The following is a 17,698-nucleotide window of genomic DNA, read 5'->3' on the forward strand; positions in this document are numbered from 1 at the left end:
TCCGGGTTTATTCGAGGGGAGGGTCTATGGGCGGGTAAATGTATATGTTTTTTTCAGATCTTTCGATCTAATGGATAAAATAAGCTCACGCAATTTACACATGAATACGCCCGGAGCCGACGGAATAACATTCGGAGAGCGTCAGCTTTCGTTTCTGCTCTGACAGCTTCAACACCAGCCGAACGCTGTGAGTGTGTGTTAGAAATCAGGAATGGTGAGAGAACATTGTGTTTGGTTTGTTTTTCATCTTTAAACCAAACTTGCTTCTTTAACAAAGTTTAAATCCTGCCTGGCTAACACTCTTCTCATAATATTTAAGCATTAGGTCACTAGGCGGAGAGTAGACTGACTTTTGTGGCTGTTCGAACACATTCGACAACATGAGCGTTTACACTACGAAAGCAGCCAATCCAGTCTAATGAGTTTTCGACTACATCTGGAAGTGGTTGAAAGTGGACAAGCTCAAAAGGTTTTAGACCCCGTTTACACCTGTATTTAGCGTCGTCCACTTGTTATCCGATTGACCAGAACGTGCCAGTTCAGTTCAGTTCAGTTCGACCGTGTAAACAGGGTCTATATGATATTCTATTCTTACCTTCCTTTCACTAAATTCAGCAATTTAAAGTCATCATCATAAATTCTATGTAATATTTTACCTATGGTCCTCTTATAATCTTTTTTTTTATAATATATAATTTAAAATAGTTATTGAACAATTACAAATGTAATTTTTTAAAATTATAATCATCTATTTATCTATCTGCTTGTCCATCTGTCTGTCTATCCTTTCATCCATTTATTTTATTAATATGCCCCCTTTAAAGTAATGTGGCATATTGAGTAGATGCAACAAAAACGAAAAATTAGGACAACAAAACCAATCAAGTCTTACCTTTGCATTCCTGCTCTGAGAGACGCTGAATATCTCCAGTCTGCACTTGGAACTTTAGGCTAAGAAAGACAGAAAAAGAGAGACAAAGAAAAGACGTTAAGTGCTGGGATGGATCAAAAAAACAATATTATCTCATTAATTAATCATGCTGGAGAGTAGTCATATGGTCACGATGGCTGCAGAACTGGGGCTTTGGAGAAAAGGCTTAGAGTTAGGTCTTAACACACACACACACACACACACACACACACACACAGACACACAAACATCACTGATAAATTGAGATGATCATCACCCAAAAGATCTGAACCAGCCAGACCAACCATTCAAACAAACAGACGCAGGGACAAATCAAGGGCATAAACCCCTGGAGGAGCAGTAGCAGAGGGGTGAGATCGATCTGAATGAGTCTCCTCAGGGAGAGAGAAACTGAGGCATATCTGCAGTCAAAATGCACAAGGCGAGAGGATGTTTTGCTTCTTCTTCTTTTTTTTTTTTTAAACAGCTTACTATTAGGAAAATGATACTTCTGCTTGCAGTAAAGAGAATATGGGGTGGTCCCAATGCAATAACCTATAATGGTCCTATAGACTAGTGCTTCTCAAACCTGTCCTGGTATAGATATTCATAAGTCGGGTTGGATACAAGGTGAATGCATTACTCATTTACTCTCTCACACACATCTCCTGGTGGACATTCATCAATGTGAAATCCAATTCGCAGTGTAATCAGAGGGGCCTGCTCTCCACACAACACACACATCCATCATAGAAGCCTGCAAAACAACTACAATACACACCTGCTACTGGTCATGCAAAAACATCATACCTAGCTGGAACCTTTCATATTCTGTACAAACACTCAAATAAAACCTTTTCCAAATAAAGACTGAATATAAATCAGTTACAAATCAGTTACAGTTTTTTTTTTACCAGGGCCATAACAACCACATTTCATTCGCCAAACCTCTAATACTAAGAGAAAAAACAAACACAAACTCAAAGGATTGAAACTGTATGTAACCATCTGATGTGTTTAAAACGTTCCCTAAACAAACCCAGGCGTAATGTACAATGACTCATTCAATATTTGAGTAAATAAGGATATGCAGTAGGAAGACTTTTGATAGATTTTGGGTGAAGAATACAAGGGTTAAATAATGTGCAGAAATTACAGACACTCAAATCAAGTGAATATGAAAACAGAGTAGGTTGTGGAACAAAGAAACTGGGGATCTGTTTTTTATTCATCTCACAGGTTTTTGATTTATCACCAACTGTGTGTGTGTGTGTGTGTGTGTGTGTGTGGTGTGAGGAGAGGCAGATAATGAGTTCAGTCTGATCTCGTCTCACCAGCAGTTCCTTACTCTCTTTTTCTCATTTTCTCTCTCTCTCTCAGATCCCTTCTGAGTGGACACACCTCGCCTAGATACAGCATTCGCACCTCTGCACCAACCAATCACAATCCTTCCTTCCTTTTCTTTCCACACCAAACCACCCAATCAGCCACCAGAAACCGCTCCACTGCCACTTAATCACACACTGGTAGAATAAACATGACTGACATTTAATGAGAAAAGCTGAAATGAGCCAGTAATTACTTCACAAATAAGAGACACTCACACATGTTTTCTCATCCAGCAATCCCTGAAACACTCACAACTTGATCAACAAAATAACATAAATGCACTCAGTTTGTAATGATGATCTCTGGTGAACTAACAAAGCAGAAACTGAAGGCTTCGTTTGTAATAAATTGTTGGTCGGCTTGACAAACTGACAAAACTCTGCTGCAAAAATTGCTGATGAGAAAATCAGCTAATCTGTTGAGAAATGGCACGTAACTCAATGGCAGCATGATCTATAAATAAAATAAAATAAAATAAAATAAAATAAAATAAAATAAAATAAAATAAAATAAAATAAAATAAAATAGTTTTTGCACTGTGAAATTTCATGACAATTAATCACATTATCCTTCCCTTTGATTTTTTCTTATAATTGCCATTATTTTGAATAGTGATTCTCATTATAGATTTACTCAAGTTTCCTGAGATTCACCCATCTAACAGTATAAATATCATCAGATATGGACTTGCAATCTTGATGTACCCCATTTTTTGAAATACTAATGAGTACATGAGTACTAATGTACATGAGTACATGAGTACTAATGCATACAATGTGACATTTAAAGGATATTTTAATACATTTATCCTTAAAGAATAACAACTAATCTTACAAAAAAATATATCAATCAACCTTATTCAAAAGAACGATGCTGCAATTTAATACAAAACTATCTATCTATCTATCTATCTATCTATCTATCTATCTATCTATCTATCTATCTATCTATCTATCTATCCATCCATCCATCCATCCATCCATCCATCCATCCATCCATCTATCTGTCTATCTGTCTATCTGTCTGTCTGTCATCAGGGGACCAATCATACTGTGTTTAGCTTAAAGGCCTATCAACTGGTTTTGGTGGATGAAGTCCAATATGAAGTTGCTTAACTAAACTGAAGCTAGGCTGGAGAGTCTCTCTTGAGAGATTTAAGTGTGGGTACAGAGAAACTGGAGTGTTGTTTGAGCTTCACACCTCTAAATATAAACACACCCAGCTGTCCTGAAACAACGCATTGCAGAACAGGCTGGAGAGTGAGAGAGAGAGAGAGAGAGAGAGAGAGAGAGAGAGAGAGAGAGAGAGAGAGAGAGAGAGAGAGAGAGGAGAAACAGTGAGCGCTTCTCTCTAAATTCATAACTGATGAAATGCAATTTGATGACAGATCTAAACAAGTGGAAAGAGAGTCTGATACGGTAAATCATCATAACCACACACACAAACACTTGCATTCTGCAGTGCACACTAAAGACTGCTGCTGTGAATTAATGAGGCACAAAAAGAAAAAAGTAAAAATGCTCCAGTACAACAGCAGGCCTCCATTACCGAGCCCTGATATATATTCTAAGCAAGAGCTTTCTGGTGCTGAAAAAAGACCTGTCGCTGTACTGCAAACAGTAAGCAGAAAACTTTAGTACACTGTAAAAAAAGACTTTTCAAAGTTGTAAATAAAACAAAGATTATTGGATTTTGTTTTACAAGAAAAAAATATTTTTAGTATTTCTTTAAAATGTCACATGTATTTCAATGTGTTTCTTTCTGTCTCTTTATAATTAATTGTGAAATACTAGTGATTTCTGAGTGAATTTTTTTTTTTTTTTTTTGTCTGTGTATTTGTAAGCAACAACAACAAAAAATGACATAGCTACTCCTAAACCATCATCATCATCTTATCTGAGAGTGAAAAGGCACCAGGATTAGCAAAAGAGAACAGATTTTCTCCTCACTTCATGCATAGATGGATGATTCACTTGATGAATGCTATAAGAGTGTGGGCACTGCACACACCTGTATTGCCGTAGCGTCGGGCATGCTCAGTCTGCGCACAAACTGCCCGCTCTGCCCTGTAAAGAAACGGTCTGCCCCTGAACCCCAAGTCCCACTCATCGGCCGGCCCGTATTGTAGAACATAAAAGTGTCACTTCCTGATGTTGCAGTCAGGCAGGTCTTATAGCAGTACGTTTTAGTTAGAGAGCCGTTTCCTCGGACTTCAATGTATCGTGGCTCCACTTTCAGATCTCTCCGCATCACCGCGGACTGTTGCTGGAACGTGACCCCACCAGCAGCGCCCCCACCTCCACCTCCACCTCCACTTGTGGCTCCACCAGCTCCACCACCTCCTCCACCACCACCTCCTCCACCACCATCTTTGGATGCTTTCTTCATCGTTGACTTCTTTTTCTTCTTGGACACACAGCAAGGCGAGCAGGAGCAAGCGTCTGGTTGGCTGCAGTAGGCATGGCAGCGAACAATTGCTAGGACGAAGATAGTGAGCAAGAAAACAAAGGTGGTGGCACAGAGGGCAATAAGAAGATACAGGGTCACTTCGGAGAACATCATTGTGCCATGTGGTCTGATTATGCGTTTTGGGTCTGGGGCCACTTTAGGTGGGAGCTCCATGACGCCGACGGTGATCGTTGTAGATGCGGAGCGAGGAGGCAAACCATGATCGCGGACATGCACTGTCAGGCTAAAGACAGTGGAATTGTCCTCGAAGACTCTCCGTGTTGTGCGGATCTCACCTGTGTGCTCGTGCACCTTAAACAAGTCCAGTTCAGGTGGGTGATGGAGGCTGTATAGCAACCAGGCATTTTCCCCAGCATCTAAGTCCCAAGCCAGCACACGTGAAACAAGGACGCCTGCCTCTGAGTTACGCAGAATAGTCTCTGTGGAGTGTGAGCCGTTCGCCGCCGGGCGAACAAACTTCGGGCTGTGGTCGTTGGTGTCCATGATGTAAATATAGACAGTTGCCACCCTGCTCAAAGGAGGCACACCGTTGTCTTGAGCTTTAACCTGGAAATGAAACTCACGCAACTTCTCAAAGTCAAACGATCGCAGTGCGTACACCTCACCTGTGGCAGGTTTGACAGAAACATATGATGCCACGGAAATACCATGGTTGTTGTCATTGAGGACGGTGTATGTGATGCGAGCGTTCTCTCCGGCATCAGGGTCCGTCGCCTCGATGACGCACAGAGGTGCACTGACCGCATTGTTTTCTGAGACATAAACAGTGTATGAAGTCTGTTTAAAACGTGGTGGATTGTCGTTGACATCTGCCACTTCTACTCGTATCGTCATTGACGATGAAAGGGGTGGCGTTCCACCATCCATGGCAGTAACTGTGACATTATATGATGATATAGTCTCACGGTCCAGGAAGGCTGAGGTAACAATGGTGTAATGATTCCGGAATGATTTGATTTTAAAGGGCAGGTCAGGGGGGATGATATCCAAGCTGACCTGTTTGTTTTGTCCAGAGTCTTTGTCATTTATGCTTATTAAACCCACCACAGTGTCTGCCCGAGCGTCCTCTCGAACCGGGCTGGAGAGAGAGGAGAGCACAATCTCAGGAGGGTTATCATTCACATCCAACACCTCCACCACCACTTTACAGTGCACTGCTACGGCCCCTTGGCCTCGATCTGCTGCCTGGATATACATCTCATAGGTGTTGGTTTCTTCATAGTCCACATTGCTCATTACTCGAATTTCCCCACTGTCTGTGTCTACAGAAAACATCTGCCTCACTCTATCTGGCGTGTACGCGCTAAAAGAGTAATACACCTCCCCGTTGGAGCTTTCATCTCTATCTGTGGCGTTTAATTTAATCACCAGCGCGCCAACGGGAGAGTTTTCCCGCAGTTTCACTTTATATACGGAGCTGTCGAAGACTGGCACGTTGTCATTGGTATCCAAGACGCGCACGTTGATTTTGGCTGAGCCTGAGCGCGGAGGCGATCCGCCGTCAGTAGCAGTGATTAGAAACTGGTGAGACTGCAAAAGCTCGCGGTCGAAAGGTTTTTTCAGCACGAGCTCTATGTGTTTTCCATCTGCAGGTGGTTTGGTTGAGTCGAGCGCCAGGTGTTCGTTTGAGGTGAGGCGATAATGGCGCACGGAATTTGAGGCGTCGTCAGAATCTTGCGCGCCCTCAATGGAAAACCGCGCGCCTGGCTGTGCGCCCTCGGAGATCTCCAACTGGTACTCGTCTCGAGGGAAAAGCGGCGAGTTGTCATTTGCATCCAGAATCTCAACATCCACGCTGTGCTGTTCAAATGGGCTTTCTAACACCACGTCGAGACTAAGCGTGCAGGTCCCGCTGAATTCACAGAGCGTTTCGCGGTCAATCCGGTCGCTTATAACAAGCTTACCAGTTTTGTGGTTTATGTTGAAGTATCGCCTCGCACTGTCGGAGCTGATTCTAATCCGACGCGCCGAAAGCTTTCGCAGCTCCAGCCCGAGATCCCGAACAAGATCCCCAACGACAGTTCCGCTCTCCAACTCCTCCTGAATGCTGTAGCGAATTTGTGCATTTGTAAGGACACTTAATAGAACAATGAGGAAACATAAACAAAGAGGCACGTTCTCTTTTGTGCAGCTACATCGCCCTGCAACAGCCATCGCAAGCTGGCAACATCCACAGACGGATTAAAAACCACTTTCCGCCTTTAGAGCTCGCCGCGCAACAGCTCCAAAGCACGGCATCCAAAAAACGGGCAGACTATGTGCAGGATGACCAAAGTCTCCGCTGCGCTTGCCTTTTCAAACAGACATTTTCCTGCTTCATCCATATTCTCTCTTTTGTTTGCGCCCCAGCTCTTTTTTCTTCTCTCCTCTCCGCGAAGCCGACTCTTGTTTCCCCTCACAAGGGTGCTGCCTATTGCTCCCCCTCTCTCTCTTTCTCTCTCTCTTTCTCTCTCTCTCTCTCTCTCTCTCTCTCTCCTGTCCCCCTCCCTCACCCAGTGCTGTACAGGCGGGGGATGGGAGAAACGCGCTCTAACCAGCGCAGCTCACTGCATTTCAGCACCTCCGAACAAAAACACCGACAAGCCTATTAACAACCAGATGCACCACGAAGAATTAAAAATCAAAAGTATATTAAGGAAATTGTCGCTTTCTTTAGCCTTTACAACATTCGTCTTGTTTTCAAAACATTCTCATCAATATCGATTGAAAACACGGCTGCATTCAATCACAGAGACAGTGCCACCGCCCTTTTTTTTCATTGTCTCCTCTTCTCAGCGCACAACTGAGGTGACTAAATTGAATTCTATACAGAATATTTCTTTCTCATTAAATTACATTTCACCTTAATAAGAGCAATCGATTTTATATTACCACAACGACATGTTTGACTTTTAATGAACATATAAAATACTGATTGACAGTATCTTGACTCGTTTTTTCCTCTCTTTCTCCCCTTTCATCTCAGAAAGCTCTCTCACTTCTCACCGATGCATTCGATACCGCTGACAGCTCTTATAGTTATAGCCGTCAGCACTAACTGTACGGCCACTCACCCGCTCTTTCTACTGTCCCCAAATCTGAGAGATTAAATTGTCACCGATTACAAATGAAGCATCTAGGACTGCTGTGCCTCTCCCACACACTTCCTTCTAATCTTTCGCCCCTCTTTTGCTGTTATATCATGGTGCTTATCCACTTGTTCTTTTTTATGCACAAAACAGGTTCAGTGCAGGGACAAACGCTCTGATCCAAGCCAGTCCACCATCATAATGCCTCTTTCCTCCTCTATACCTATCTGACCATAAAAAAAAAAATAAAATAAATAAAAATAAAAATATATATATATATATATATGTATATATATATATATATATATATATATATATATATATATATATATATATATATATATATTATTATTATTATTATTATTATTATAACATTGCAAATAACATTGTGTTGTAATGGTCAGAGTCTATTAATTTAAAAAAAAATGAATGTGCCATTGTTGTTTTGCTTGCTGAATGTTGATATCTGTGTGTGACTCAAGCAAGGACAATTTCAAGATATTGGCACAACTAGAGGGGGATCCACCCCTTTTGTTAGATGGTGTTTGTGGTATAGTTGTTAGCAATACAATTTTAATAAACTGTAATTCAACCTGAATTGTAGATTTGTTTGGGATTTAGTTAGTTAGAGAAGTTAGGTCATCTATTTTTTTAAAGCAACATATTTATTACCTCTCTTCATTTGAAACCATACATAAGTTGCCCAACCATTTTAGGAAATCAACATCAATTTATGAAGCCAAGTTACGTGATGTTCTCTTAAAATTGTTAGTAGGAAAATTCAACTTTCGAGATAACTTTGGAAAATAGTGAATGCAACTACGAAGAAATTAAGTTAACTGCAGAAGAAATGAGTAAAAAGTCTATTAAGAATTGCCCTGCCTCAAAAACTCCCTTTTGCTTGACAAAATGCGACTCAAACCAATCAAGTAATCTTATGTTGGGTTTTCTGAGTCAGAAAGGTATAGTATGTGAATAGTATAAATTTTGACAAATAAGCTCAAAATTGTTGTACATTAAGTAAAGTGAACTAAAAAGTGTTAGTTAGAACAACTGTTGAGTTTTAGTGTGTGCAGTTCTGTATGCAAGCAATGCAAGACATACAAAGAGCCAAAACAAATCAAATAGGGTCAACAGTGTAATTCTATTTACTGTAGTGCAATTTTAATTACTTGCAGATACTTTTAAAATGAGTAGAATGTAAAAACATGTATGTACACAATAAGTGCATTGTATCAAATTATTACTTTAAATGTTAGTACATAGTAAAGACACATAATATATAGTAGGAAAGAACATTTTAATTTATACAGCACATTTACTTTTGTAGAAATGTGCTACAAGTAATTATGCAAGACATACCAAAGAGCCAAAAAAATCAAACACGGATAAAACTGAAATACAGCACATCCCTCGGTTTGTGGGTGCACTTGTTGCAGCCTGTTTGATGCCGAGCTTCAAGCTTAACAACGCCACCTCACAGGAACCAATCCAACTGTTTAATTAATCAAGGCCAGGGTGGGAAATCACATCAGACCGCCAACAGTCCTGACACTATATCTATTAATGTCCACTGGGGCTATTAGATTTCCATTGGAAGCTATAAACTCTGGGCTGTGTATCTGGCTTTCTCTCCAGTCAGACATTAGCACACATCTCACACATCGGAGCCTCCAGCTCACGCTGTCTCTGGGCAGAAGTGACCAGACAATGGATTTCCACGGTGTTTTGCAGTCCATGTCGATCCATTTAAGATGTGTAGTCGTCCTAAACACCTGCCTTTGTAGTCAAGACATTAAGGTAATATGTCTTGTATTACCTACTGTAATAAAATGTGTGACAACTAGGGGTGTTATTTGACAACAAATGAGATTGTGATGTCTGGCAGGCTTTGCTGTACAAATAGCAGTGCTGTTTTGGCTGATGTTTAGACAGAATGACCTGGAAGAACCCGGTGCTTTGAGTCATCAGGCCACAGGGCCAGTAAACACTCCCCCGCCTTCCACACTCTCTGGCTCTGAAGAATCTGAGCGCCCACAAGAAAAGAAAACGCAGTGACTGAACAGCACTATAGTGTTTGAGAGAGAGAGAGAGAGAGAGAGGGAGAGAGAGAGAGAGAGAGAGAGAGAGAGAGAGAGAGAGAGAGAGAGAGAGAGAGAGAGAGAGAGAGAAACCGCTGTGAGGGAGGAGGAAATAAGAAAAGGAGGAACTAGGTTTTACAGTTTTTCTCAATCGCTCCGGCACATTTTTCGAAACAGTCTTAACATTCTCTAAACTGTAAGTGCAATTGTCACAACTGTTTGCTTGAACATCAGAACTCTATCGCATGTCTGCAAAATGTATATTCACCCAATACATTTAATTCATGCTTCAAAACCAAGTTAATGTGTCATTAAATTGGCCGATGCCACCAAAATAAAAATAAAAATTTCATCGTGTAAGCCATGCTGGTCAAAATGTTTAGATGTTTTTTCACCATGGAAATATTTGTAATATACAAATTTCTTGTGTTTTCTACTTTTTAGTTGACAGTCTGTTTTTTCTACACTATATAAGAATGTCAGTTTTGTCTAGCTGAATGCTCTTGTGTATCATACTGGGCTTTCTAGATAAAGATTTCAGCCGTAGGTAAAAATGTACTAGGGAAAGTCAATCCTGTAGTACACAAAGAGAAAAATGGACATTTGGTCACACTACATATTAGGTGTCCTTAACTACTATGTACTTACATCAAAAAATAAGTACAATGTACTTACTGTGTTCATATTGTATTGCGAAACACTTTTGCTGCTATTGAGGTGGGATACGGGTAAGGATAGGGACGGGTTTGGTTGTATGAGTAAGGATGGTTTAAGGAAAGGGTCAACAGTGTAATTCTATTTACTGTAGTGTAATTTCAATTACATGCAGATACTTTTAAAATGTAAGTACAATGTAAAAACATGTATGTACAAAATAAGTGCATTGTATCAAATTATTAATTTAAATGTTAGTACATAGTAAAGACACCTAATATAAAGTAGGACAGAACATTTTAATTTATACAGCATGTTTAATTTTGTAGAAATGTGATACATGTAAACTGAAAATTCACAGTTGCTTGTTCATTTTTACACTATACTTCACCTAACACCACCACCACACATTCTTACATATCTTCCTATTGCTCTTCCATAACAAGCAACTGTGAATTTTCAGTTTTCCTGTAACACAATTTTTCAAAAAATAAACTGCAGTTGCTGTGTAGAGTTGTGACTTTCCTCCATTGTTAAAACTGGTTGTAATGGTAGTGCTGGGCAAACTCCATATAGCATGCTTCCAAACTTGACTGGTTGATAGGCAAGATTGTGATTCCTATTTCATTACAATTACAGGCCATTTGCCAAATTAGCAAACATTACAAACATTCCATAGGTATTTATGGAATACACATGCATGTCCGACAGATTTCAATAACTGAAAGGATCATTTTGCATGTGAAGGCTCACACGATGAAAGAATGTTTAGATGTTGTGAAGAGTTTGACAATTTCACAGAGAATCAATTCATCATTTTTGATTAACAAGTGTGCATTTAGTTATTGTGCAAATTGTACACAATTGGACACACATGTGCCAAAACATGCAATTTGCTTAAAATCTCAATCGAGAATTGAGCCAAAGTGATTGATAAAAAAAATGTAGTAATAATAATAGGCTAAACAATAAGATCTGTCAAATGTGTACACATCAGCACCTAATCCATTCATTATTTTCATTTATTCTTTTCTTTTTCATTTATTTACGTATCATTTATGTATTAATTACATATTGCGAAACGAGCACCGACAACTATCCAATTCATTAAAAAAATCTGTAACTTTATTTTGTCCTCCAACAGACATTCTACTGACTATAAGTAACTTTGCAACTGCATGTCAACTTCTAACCCTAATCGTCTACTAATACTCTACTAACACTCTACTACCACTCTAATGAGAGTTAGCACACATGTAGGTGCAACGTTACTTAGTCAACAGAATGTGTTAAAGGGACCATCAAAATAAAGTGAAACCAAAAATTCTTTGTACATTCAAACACAAATTTTTCAAATCTATTCTTTTCTATTTTCCTCGGACTGACTGCGCTGTCGTGACATTTCACAGACGCTCCCCGCGGGACACGCACGGCTGTTTACGCCCATTTCAAAGAGGGGGGACGGAAAACATCAGCCGCAATCTCGTCAATTATGCACGCGAGCTGATTCAAACACCTGGCCTTTCCTTCGAGGTCTGTCTAGCATGTACACACATTCTCTCACTGTCTTTCCTGTGTCTCATTGTGCTGTGATGCATTTGTACAACATTGACATCTCCCTGCTTTACCTGTTAGAATCGCATCCATCTGCTGTCTGCTGCTAATTGTTTTCCCCCTCAGGGTTTTAGATTAAGTTATCTCTCCTACTCTCTGCTCAAACGGACATCTGTCAGAATAAACAAAAAGACGCTGCTTTGCTCCTTCTGAAGTGGAAACTCACTCAAACAAGTAGCATCTATGTTATACAATGGCTGAATATTTTTATACAGTTTTTTTATTGCAATTTTTGTGATTTTAAGATTTTAACACATGTAAATTGCATTATTTGCTATTAAATGAACTGATAGTTAAAAGTACTATTGAAAGAAAATACTGTTGTGTTTCTGCGATTAAACCAAATGTTCTCATTACATACTACAATAATCTCGTGTTTGAAACAATGATTATGTGGACTGAAAATGTGTATTACTAATGAAAGCATGGGATCAGGTTTTGAAAGAATGACTTTATTTATTTATTTTTGTACTAAGAGTTTTGAAAATGTACACCTTTTAATCGTGAAAATAGTTCCAAAAAGAATAAAAAAACACTGTAATCAAAAACTGAACTCTCCTCTACAATTCTTATCGATCCCCTTAAATGTCTGTACATTATTAAAATGATAGACTTAAGGCATCTCAACTTCAACTATCAGATTTTCTACATGTAAGCAGGACATACATACATTATTTATCCTGGCATCCAAATGTCTGAAACCATTAAAAGACTATTACAAAAGGAAATGAAGTTGCAGGACAGACAGACAGACAGACAGACAGACAGACAGATAGATAGATAGATAGATAGATAGATAGATAGATAGATAGATAGATAGATAGATAGATAGATAGATAGATAGATAGATAGATAGATAGATAGATAGATAGATAGATAGATAGATAGATAGATAGATAGATAGATAGATAGATATTCTGACATCTCTCTAAAGTTGTTCTTAATTCTTGTAGACTTGACAGCATAGTGCAGAAAAAGTGGTAAGAAAAATCTCTTCACCTCTCTGTATCAGAGTCTACAGCTCATCAGAGTGCTTCTGTTAGATATTAATTTCCAGCTCTACTCACTCACTACAAATGACTCTAAAATATTAACGCTGGATCATTACAGTGCAGTTATTGCCCCTTTAAAAAGACATTCATTAGACCGCAATAATGGCTGTTGTGCAGCACAGGGCTTTGCAGGACCAGCTTTGAGACTGTTGCACAGTTGTTAGGGGTGAGTCTGAGCACTAATGTTTATGAGAGTGTCTCTATACCCACATGTCGTTATGAAATGAGGGTCTTTATGAGAGTGTGTGAGTCAGTTTTGTGGCTTCTGGGACTTTCCCTCTTCATTGTCACACTGCTCAGGGCCACGAGTGATGACCTCACTGCATTTATCATTCATAGTAAAATAGATGACATCATCAGAAAAGCACCATTGTCCATTCAAAAAAAACTTTTTTAAATTAGAGTTTATATTGACATTTTATTTGCTATAGAAATATAGAATTCTGTTTTTAAAAAAAAAATACATTTTTAATTTGTATTGTGCAATTTAATGTACACAACTTTTGTTATTTATACTGATTAAAGCTTTGCAATGGTATAAGCTAAATATTATAATCACGTTCAAGTTCAGCTTTTTTTTCCCATGACACCTTTACTATTTTATATAGGAGACCTGAATATTAATTAGATATTGCCTGAAAGACCAAGAAGAAAAGAAGATGACTGGGTGTGTCAGCGTGTACTGGATGTTGTCAGAGCATGGGTAAAGTCAGACCTCTATGGGTACAAAAGAAGAACTGCAGGTCTTTACATCTCACATATCAGAATGCATTAGATTCTGTCTCTGACACAAAGAAACAATGGAATAGAACAAATCAATCCTCTTTTCAAATCTCATCTTTAAACACTGCTATGCTCTTATCCTCAATACGTATTTCTGACAGTCATCTCCTCCGTTTCTCTTGCAGTATAATCTATTTTTAAGACAAACCATAAAATATATCAGTGCCATTGTTTTGTCTCAAGATGCTCACCAGTAATGTTGTTTTTTTTCTAAGGCTCATTTATAAAAGCTACTTAAATGTCCTAATTGAACTAAGGCCTAATCCTGGCTTAATCTAATCCCTGTCTGTGAAATCAGGCCTTTTTCTTTTATCTGTAATCAAACTGGAACATTGTCAGAACAAATAATTACAGATTTCTCAGGCAAAACACACAAGACAGGCATTACTAATCATAGCCAAGATTTTTAGGCAAGCATTCAAACTTCTTGCACTTTTTAAAACCAACCATTTAGGTACTCCAGAATAAATAAAACATTCAGATTTCTCTGTTCTATTCTCAGCAGGCACAGCTAAACGCACCCAGAACTCTCTTCATCTATCCGTGAGCCAACGTGATTCCCGGATCTGCGATCCCAAAGCGTGTGTAATTTCTCCTCCATTACATTTCTCCGTCAGAGAACAGGCCGTGGTTTTACTGAACGCAAAACAATTCAACCTCCGGGGCCCTGATAAACCCTGCTGCCACAGCACCGGTTGCCCTTCAGAAGCCTGATTCTAAAACAGACGCCTGTGGAGGTGAAACAAAGCTATCAGGCAATGCAGACAAGCCTCAGTAGACCTCCGCACACAGAGCCACTATTGAGGACCCCGTACATGCTGTGAATGTGTGTGAAAAACAGAATATCAAGCAGCCAAGTTTCCCCTTCTCTCTCATTTTTTGTTTTGTTTTGCTGCTTGTTTGTAGAGACCAGAAATCTGTGAATGTATTTTAAATTAAATTTGTAAAATAAACAGATTTATTATATTTCAGAATGAATGCTGAAATGTTACATTAGCATAAAGTCATTGTTTTCGTGTACTTACGTGTACTTACAGTGTACTCAACTAAGAAAGTGTAAGGTAATGGGTTAAGGTTATGTTAGGGGTATGTATGTACAAAAGAATTTAAGTGTTCTATTAATCTCTGTACTATTACTAATTTATTGTACAATGGGTAACACTTTATTTTACAGTGTCCTTGTTACATATGTTACAATTACTTACCATAGTAATTATGCATAATTACAACTGACCCTCAACCAAATCCTAATCCTACCCTAACCCTATAGTAAGTACATGTTGTTGCGTAATATTACTCAGTACTTAAATATATAATTACACGGTAACAATGACACCTTAAAATAAAGTGTAACCGTACAATGCAGTAGAAAAAAATAATTATGTCACTTTCAGCTTTCCATAGTCAGAATTGTTCATAATAGTTTTGTACATTAACACATACTGTAGCACACATTACTGTTGGCTTGCTATAAGTTTCTTTCTTTTTTAAAGTTTTATTTAGAAGTGAAGAGGCAGATACATTAGTGCATCAGGAAAATAAATAGCTGGGCCCGGTTTCCCGATAACGCTCACTCTTAGCGCACTAAGAAAGCTCGAAAGATATATCTTACCAAAGTTGTTTATGTTCCTAAGTGTGTTCCCCGAACCATACCTTAGGAAGCTGCTTAAGATACCTTCTTACGTGCGACGTTACCCGGCGCTGTCCGTGGCGATGGTGCTGAATTGTTTGATATCGATGGCTCGAGAATCAATTATTCTCTCTTGCAGGGGCTGTTTATGTGAGAAAGCGGTGATCTTTATAAATGAAGCACTTCAGAAATAGTTGAAATTGCAATTTATTATGATTACTGGATATTATAAAAAATAATCCAAACTATAATAGCCTATAATAGCCTAGCCTACATATTTTAAAATTGTAACATATATTGCTGCCACAATAACCTTTTCAAAAATGTACGTGCCTTCTTCTCTTTCCCATTTTTGTTCGCTGAGGTGGAGCTGCGATGAAATATTGTTCTTGTAAATACTTTCCAGCATTTCAGTAATAAAAGTTTACATCTTGCGTACGGTGCTCGGCAGTGATCAAAAAGGATTTAAACCGTGAATTTTGAATCTCTTGTAAACTCAGAGATGTGGATTCAGAAGGCAATTAAATTACCACACGACCTGTTTGTCAAAAAACAAAAGGTACTAATTTGGCCAGGGATTTTTACGCGGGTTGGGTGAGAAAAACACTGATATTATGGATTCGGACGGCACTAAAATCACCGACATACCCCTGTAAATGTTTAAAATACCGGACGAGCCCATGAGAAACAATATTAGCGTCCGAATAGGACTTAACTGACAGTAGCCTATGCTTTCACTGGCCTTTAAAAGAGCGTTTAATTAAATTAATAATACTGTATAATAATATAATTAAAAATCTAACAACAATCAGTGTAATGACAATTTTGTTCTTTGCATGAAAACACTTGAATTAGCCTAATTTAATACTGTCTGGGTGTATTAAAACTTCAGAATTATATTCATATAGACCTGCAACAGTGATAAGGTAAAGCTAAGAGTGGTCCAGACCAACCTTACGAAAGTGTGACTTACAGAAGATATACTTAGCGAACGAACGTTTCGGGAATCGTGCCATAAGGTTAAGAGAGAGGTTAAGGAATAGGTTAAGAACTACTTAGAGATAAGAACGCTTTGGGAAACCGGGCCCTGTTTAGTTTGTCAAAATTTGCGAGGTTTATGCCCACTGAAAGACTTCTGCAAAGACAAATGTCCAGATTTGTGTGTCCTAAACTTAGTTCGTATATTCCTTGCACTGCTGTACACTCTGCTTTGTTAATATTCAATACTCATTACATCTTCATGTAGGGAAGTCCTGAGCACAAAACAAATATTGTTTCTCTTTGTGCTAATTTCTTCAGTGTCGTCTGAAGAACATACGGTATCACTATACTACAATTTAAAGGTTCTTCCAAGCAGAACAAGCTAATCTATGCCCCAGATTTTATGGCAATAGTCAAAAGCCTCATTTGTACATCTCAAATTATAAAACTGCACCACTTAATTATTTTATTAATAACAAAATATACCAACTGTGTGGGAAAAATAAAGTGAATTTAAACAAAACAAAAAAAATGCAACAACAACATCATTCTGGGCTTTTACTAAAAATAATCACTACTGGTATGTTTCATCATCTTCCCATACTCCTTCTCTCTCTCTCTGTCTCAGTCTCTCAATAAGCCTATGACAAATTTTGTCATGTCTAATCAGTGGCTAAACGCCCAGCGGCTGCTGTTTCTCCACTCGCTCTCCCAAGAGTGAATTAATTCCGTGAATCCGTTTTTTATTGTCTCCCTGACACCCTCATTTGTTTGTCTGATACCACCTGCTTCCCCATTTATTCCCTCTTTTTCATGAACATCCTCTGACTCTACTGTCTTTCTTTTACATTCATATACCAGTTCACCACACCCTTTCTGCTCACACAGACTCTGCATGCACCCTCTCTCTCTCTCTCTCTCTCTCTCTCTCTCTCTCTCTCTGTGGGTGTGGCAAAATGCAGCATTGGCTAGTTATAAAGAAACAGAGCCCGGTCGCCATGACAACCTGAAGATGGAGGGATAAGAAAAGACACTAAGTGCTAAGATCGCAATGTCACATAATTACA

At 38.8% G+C, this 17,698-nt stretch overlaps 1 protein-coding gene across 14 annotated transcripts in view; it reads right to left on the reverse strand.

Moving 5' to 3' along the window:
* The window catches only part of LOC311095147 (protocadherin alpha-C2-like), a gene marked incomplete at its 5' end in the record, with an annotated part of 196,375 nt that overhangs the window by 20,361 nt on the left and 158,316 nt on the right, over positions 1 to 17,698 (reverse strand). For 13 of the 14 annotated variants that reach the window (XM_084133525.1, XM_084133532.1, XM_084133524.1 and 10 more), the window contains one exon: positions 893 to 951. In XM_084133525.1, coding sequence (XP_083989651.1) covers positions 893 to 951 — 59 coding nt within the window. Of the gene's footprint in view, positions 1 to 892; positions 952 to 4,309; positions 7,449 to 17,698 lie in introns of those variants that run through there. The other variant, XM_084133520.1, reaches the window with a different exon arrangement.

This window comes from Abramis brama (genome assembly GCF_963993115.1).
Source record: "Abramis brama genome assembly, chromosome: 13".
In the NCBI taxonomy this organism is placed as follows: domain Eukaryota; kingdom Metazoa; phylum Chordata; class Actinopteri; order Cypriniformes; family Leuciscidae; genus Abramis; species Abramis brama.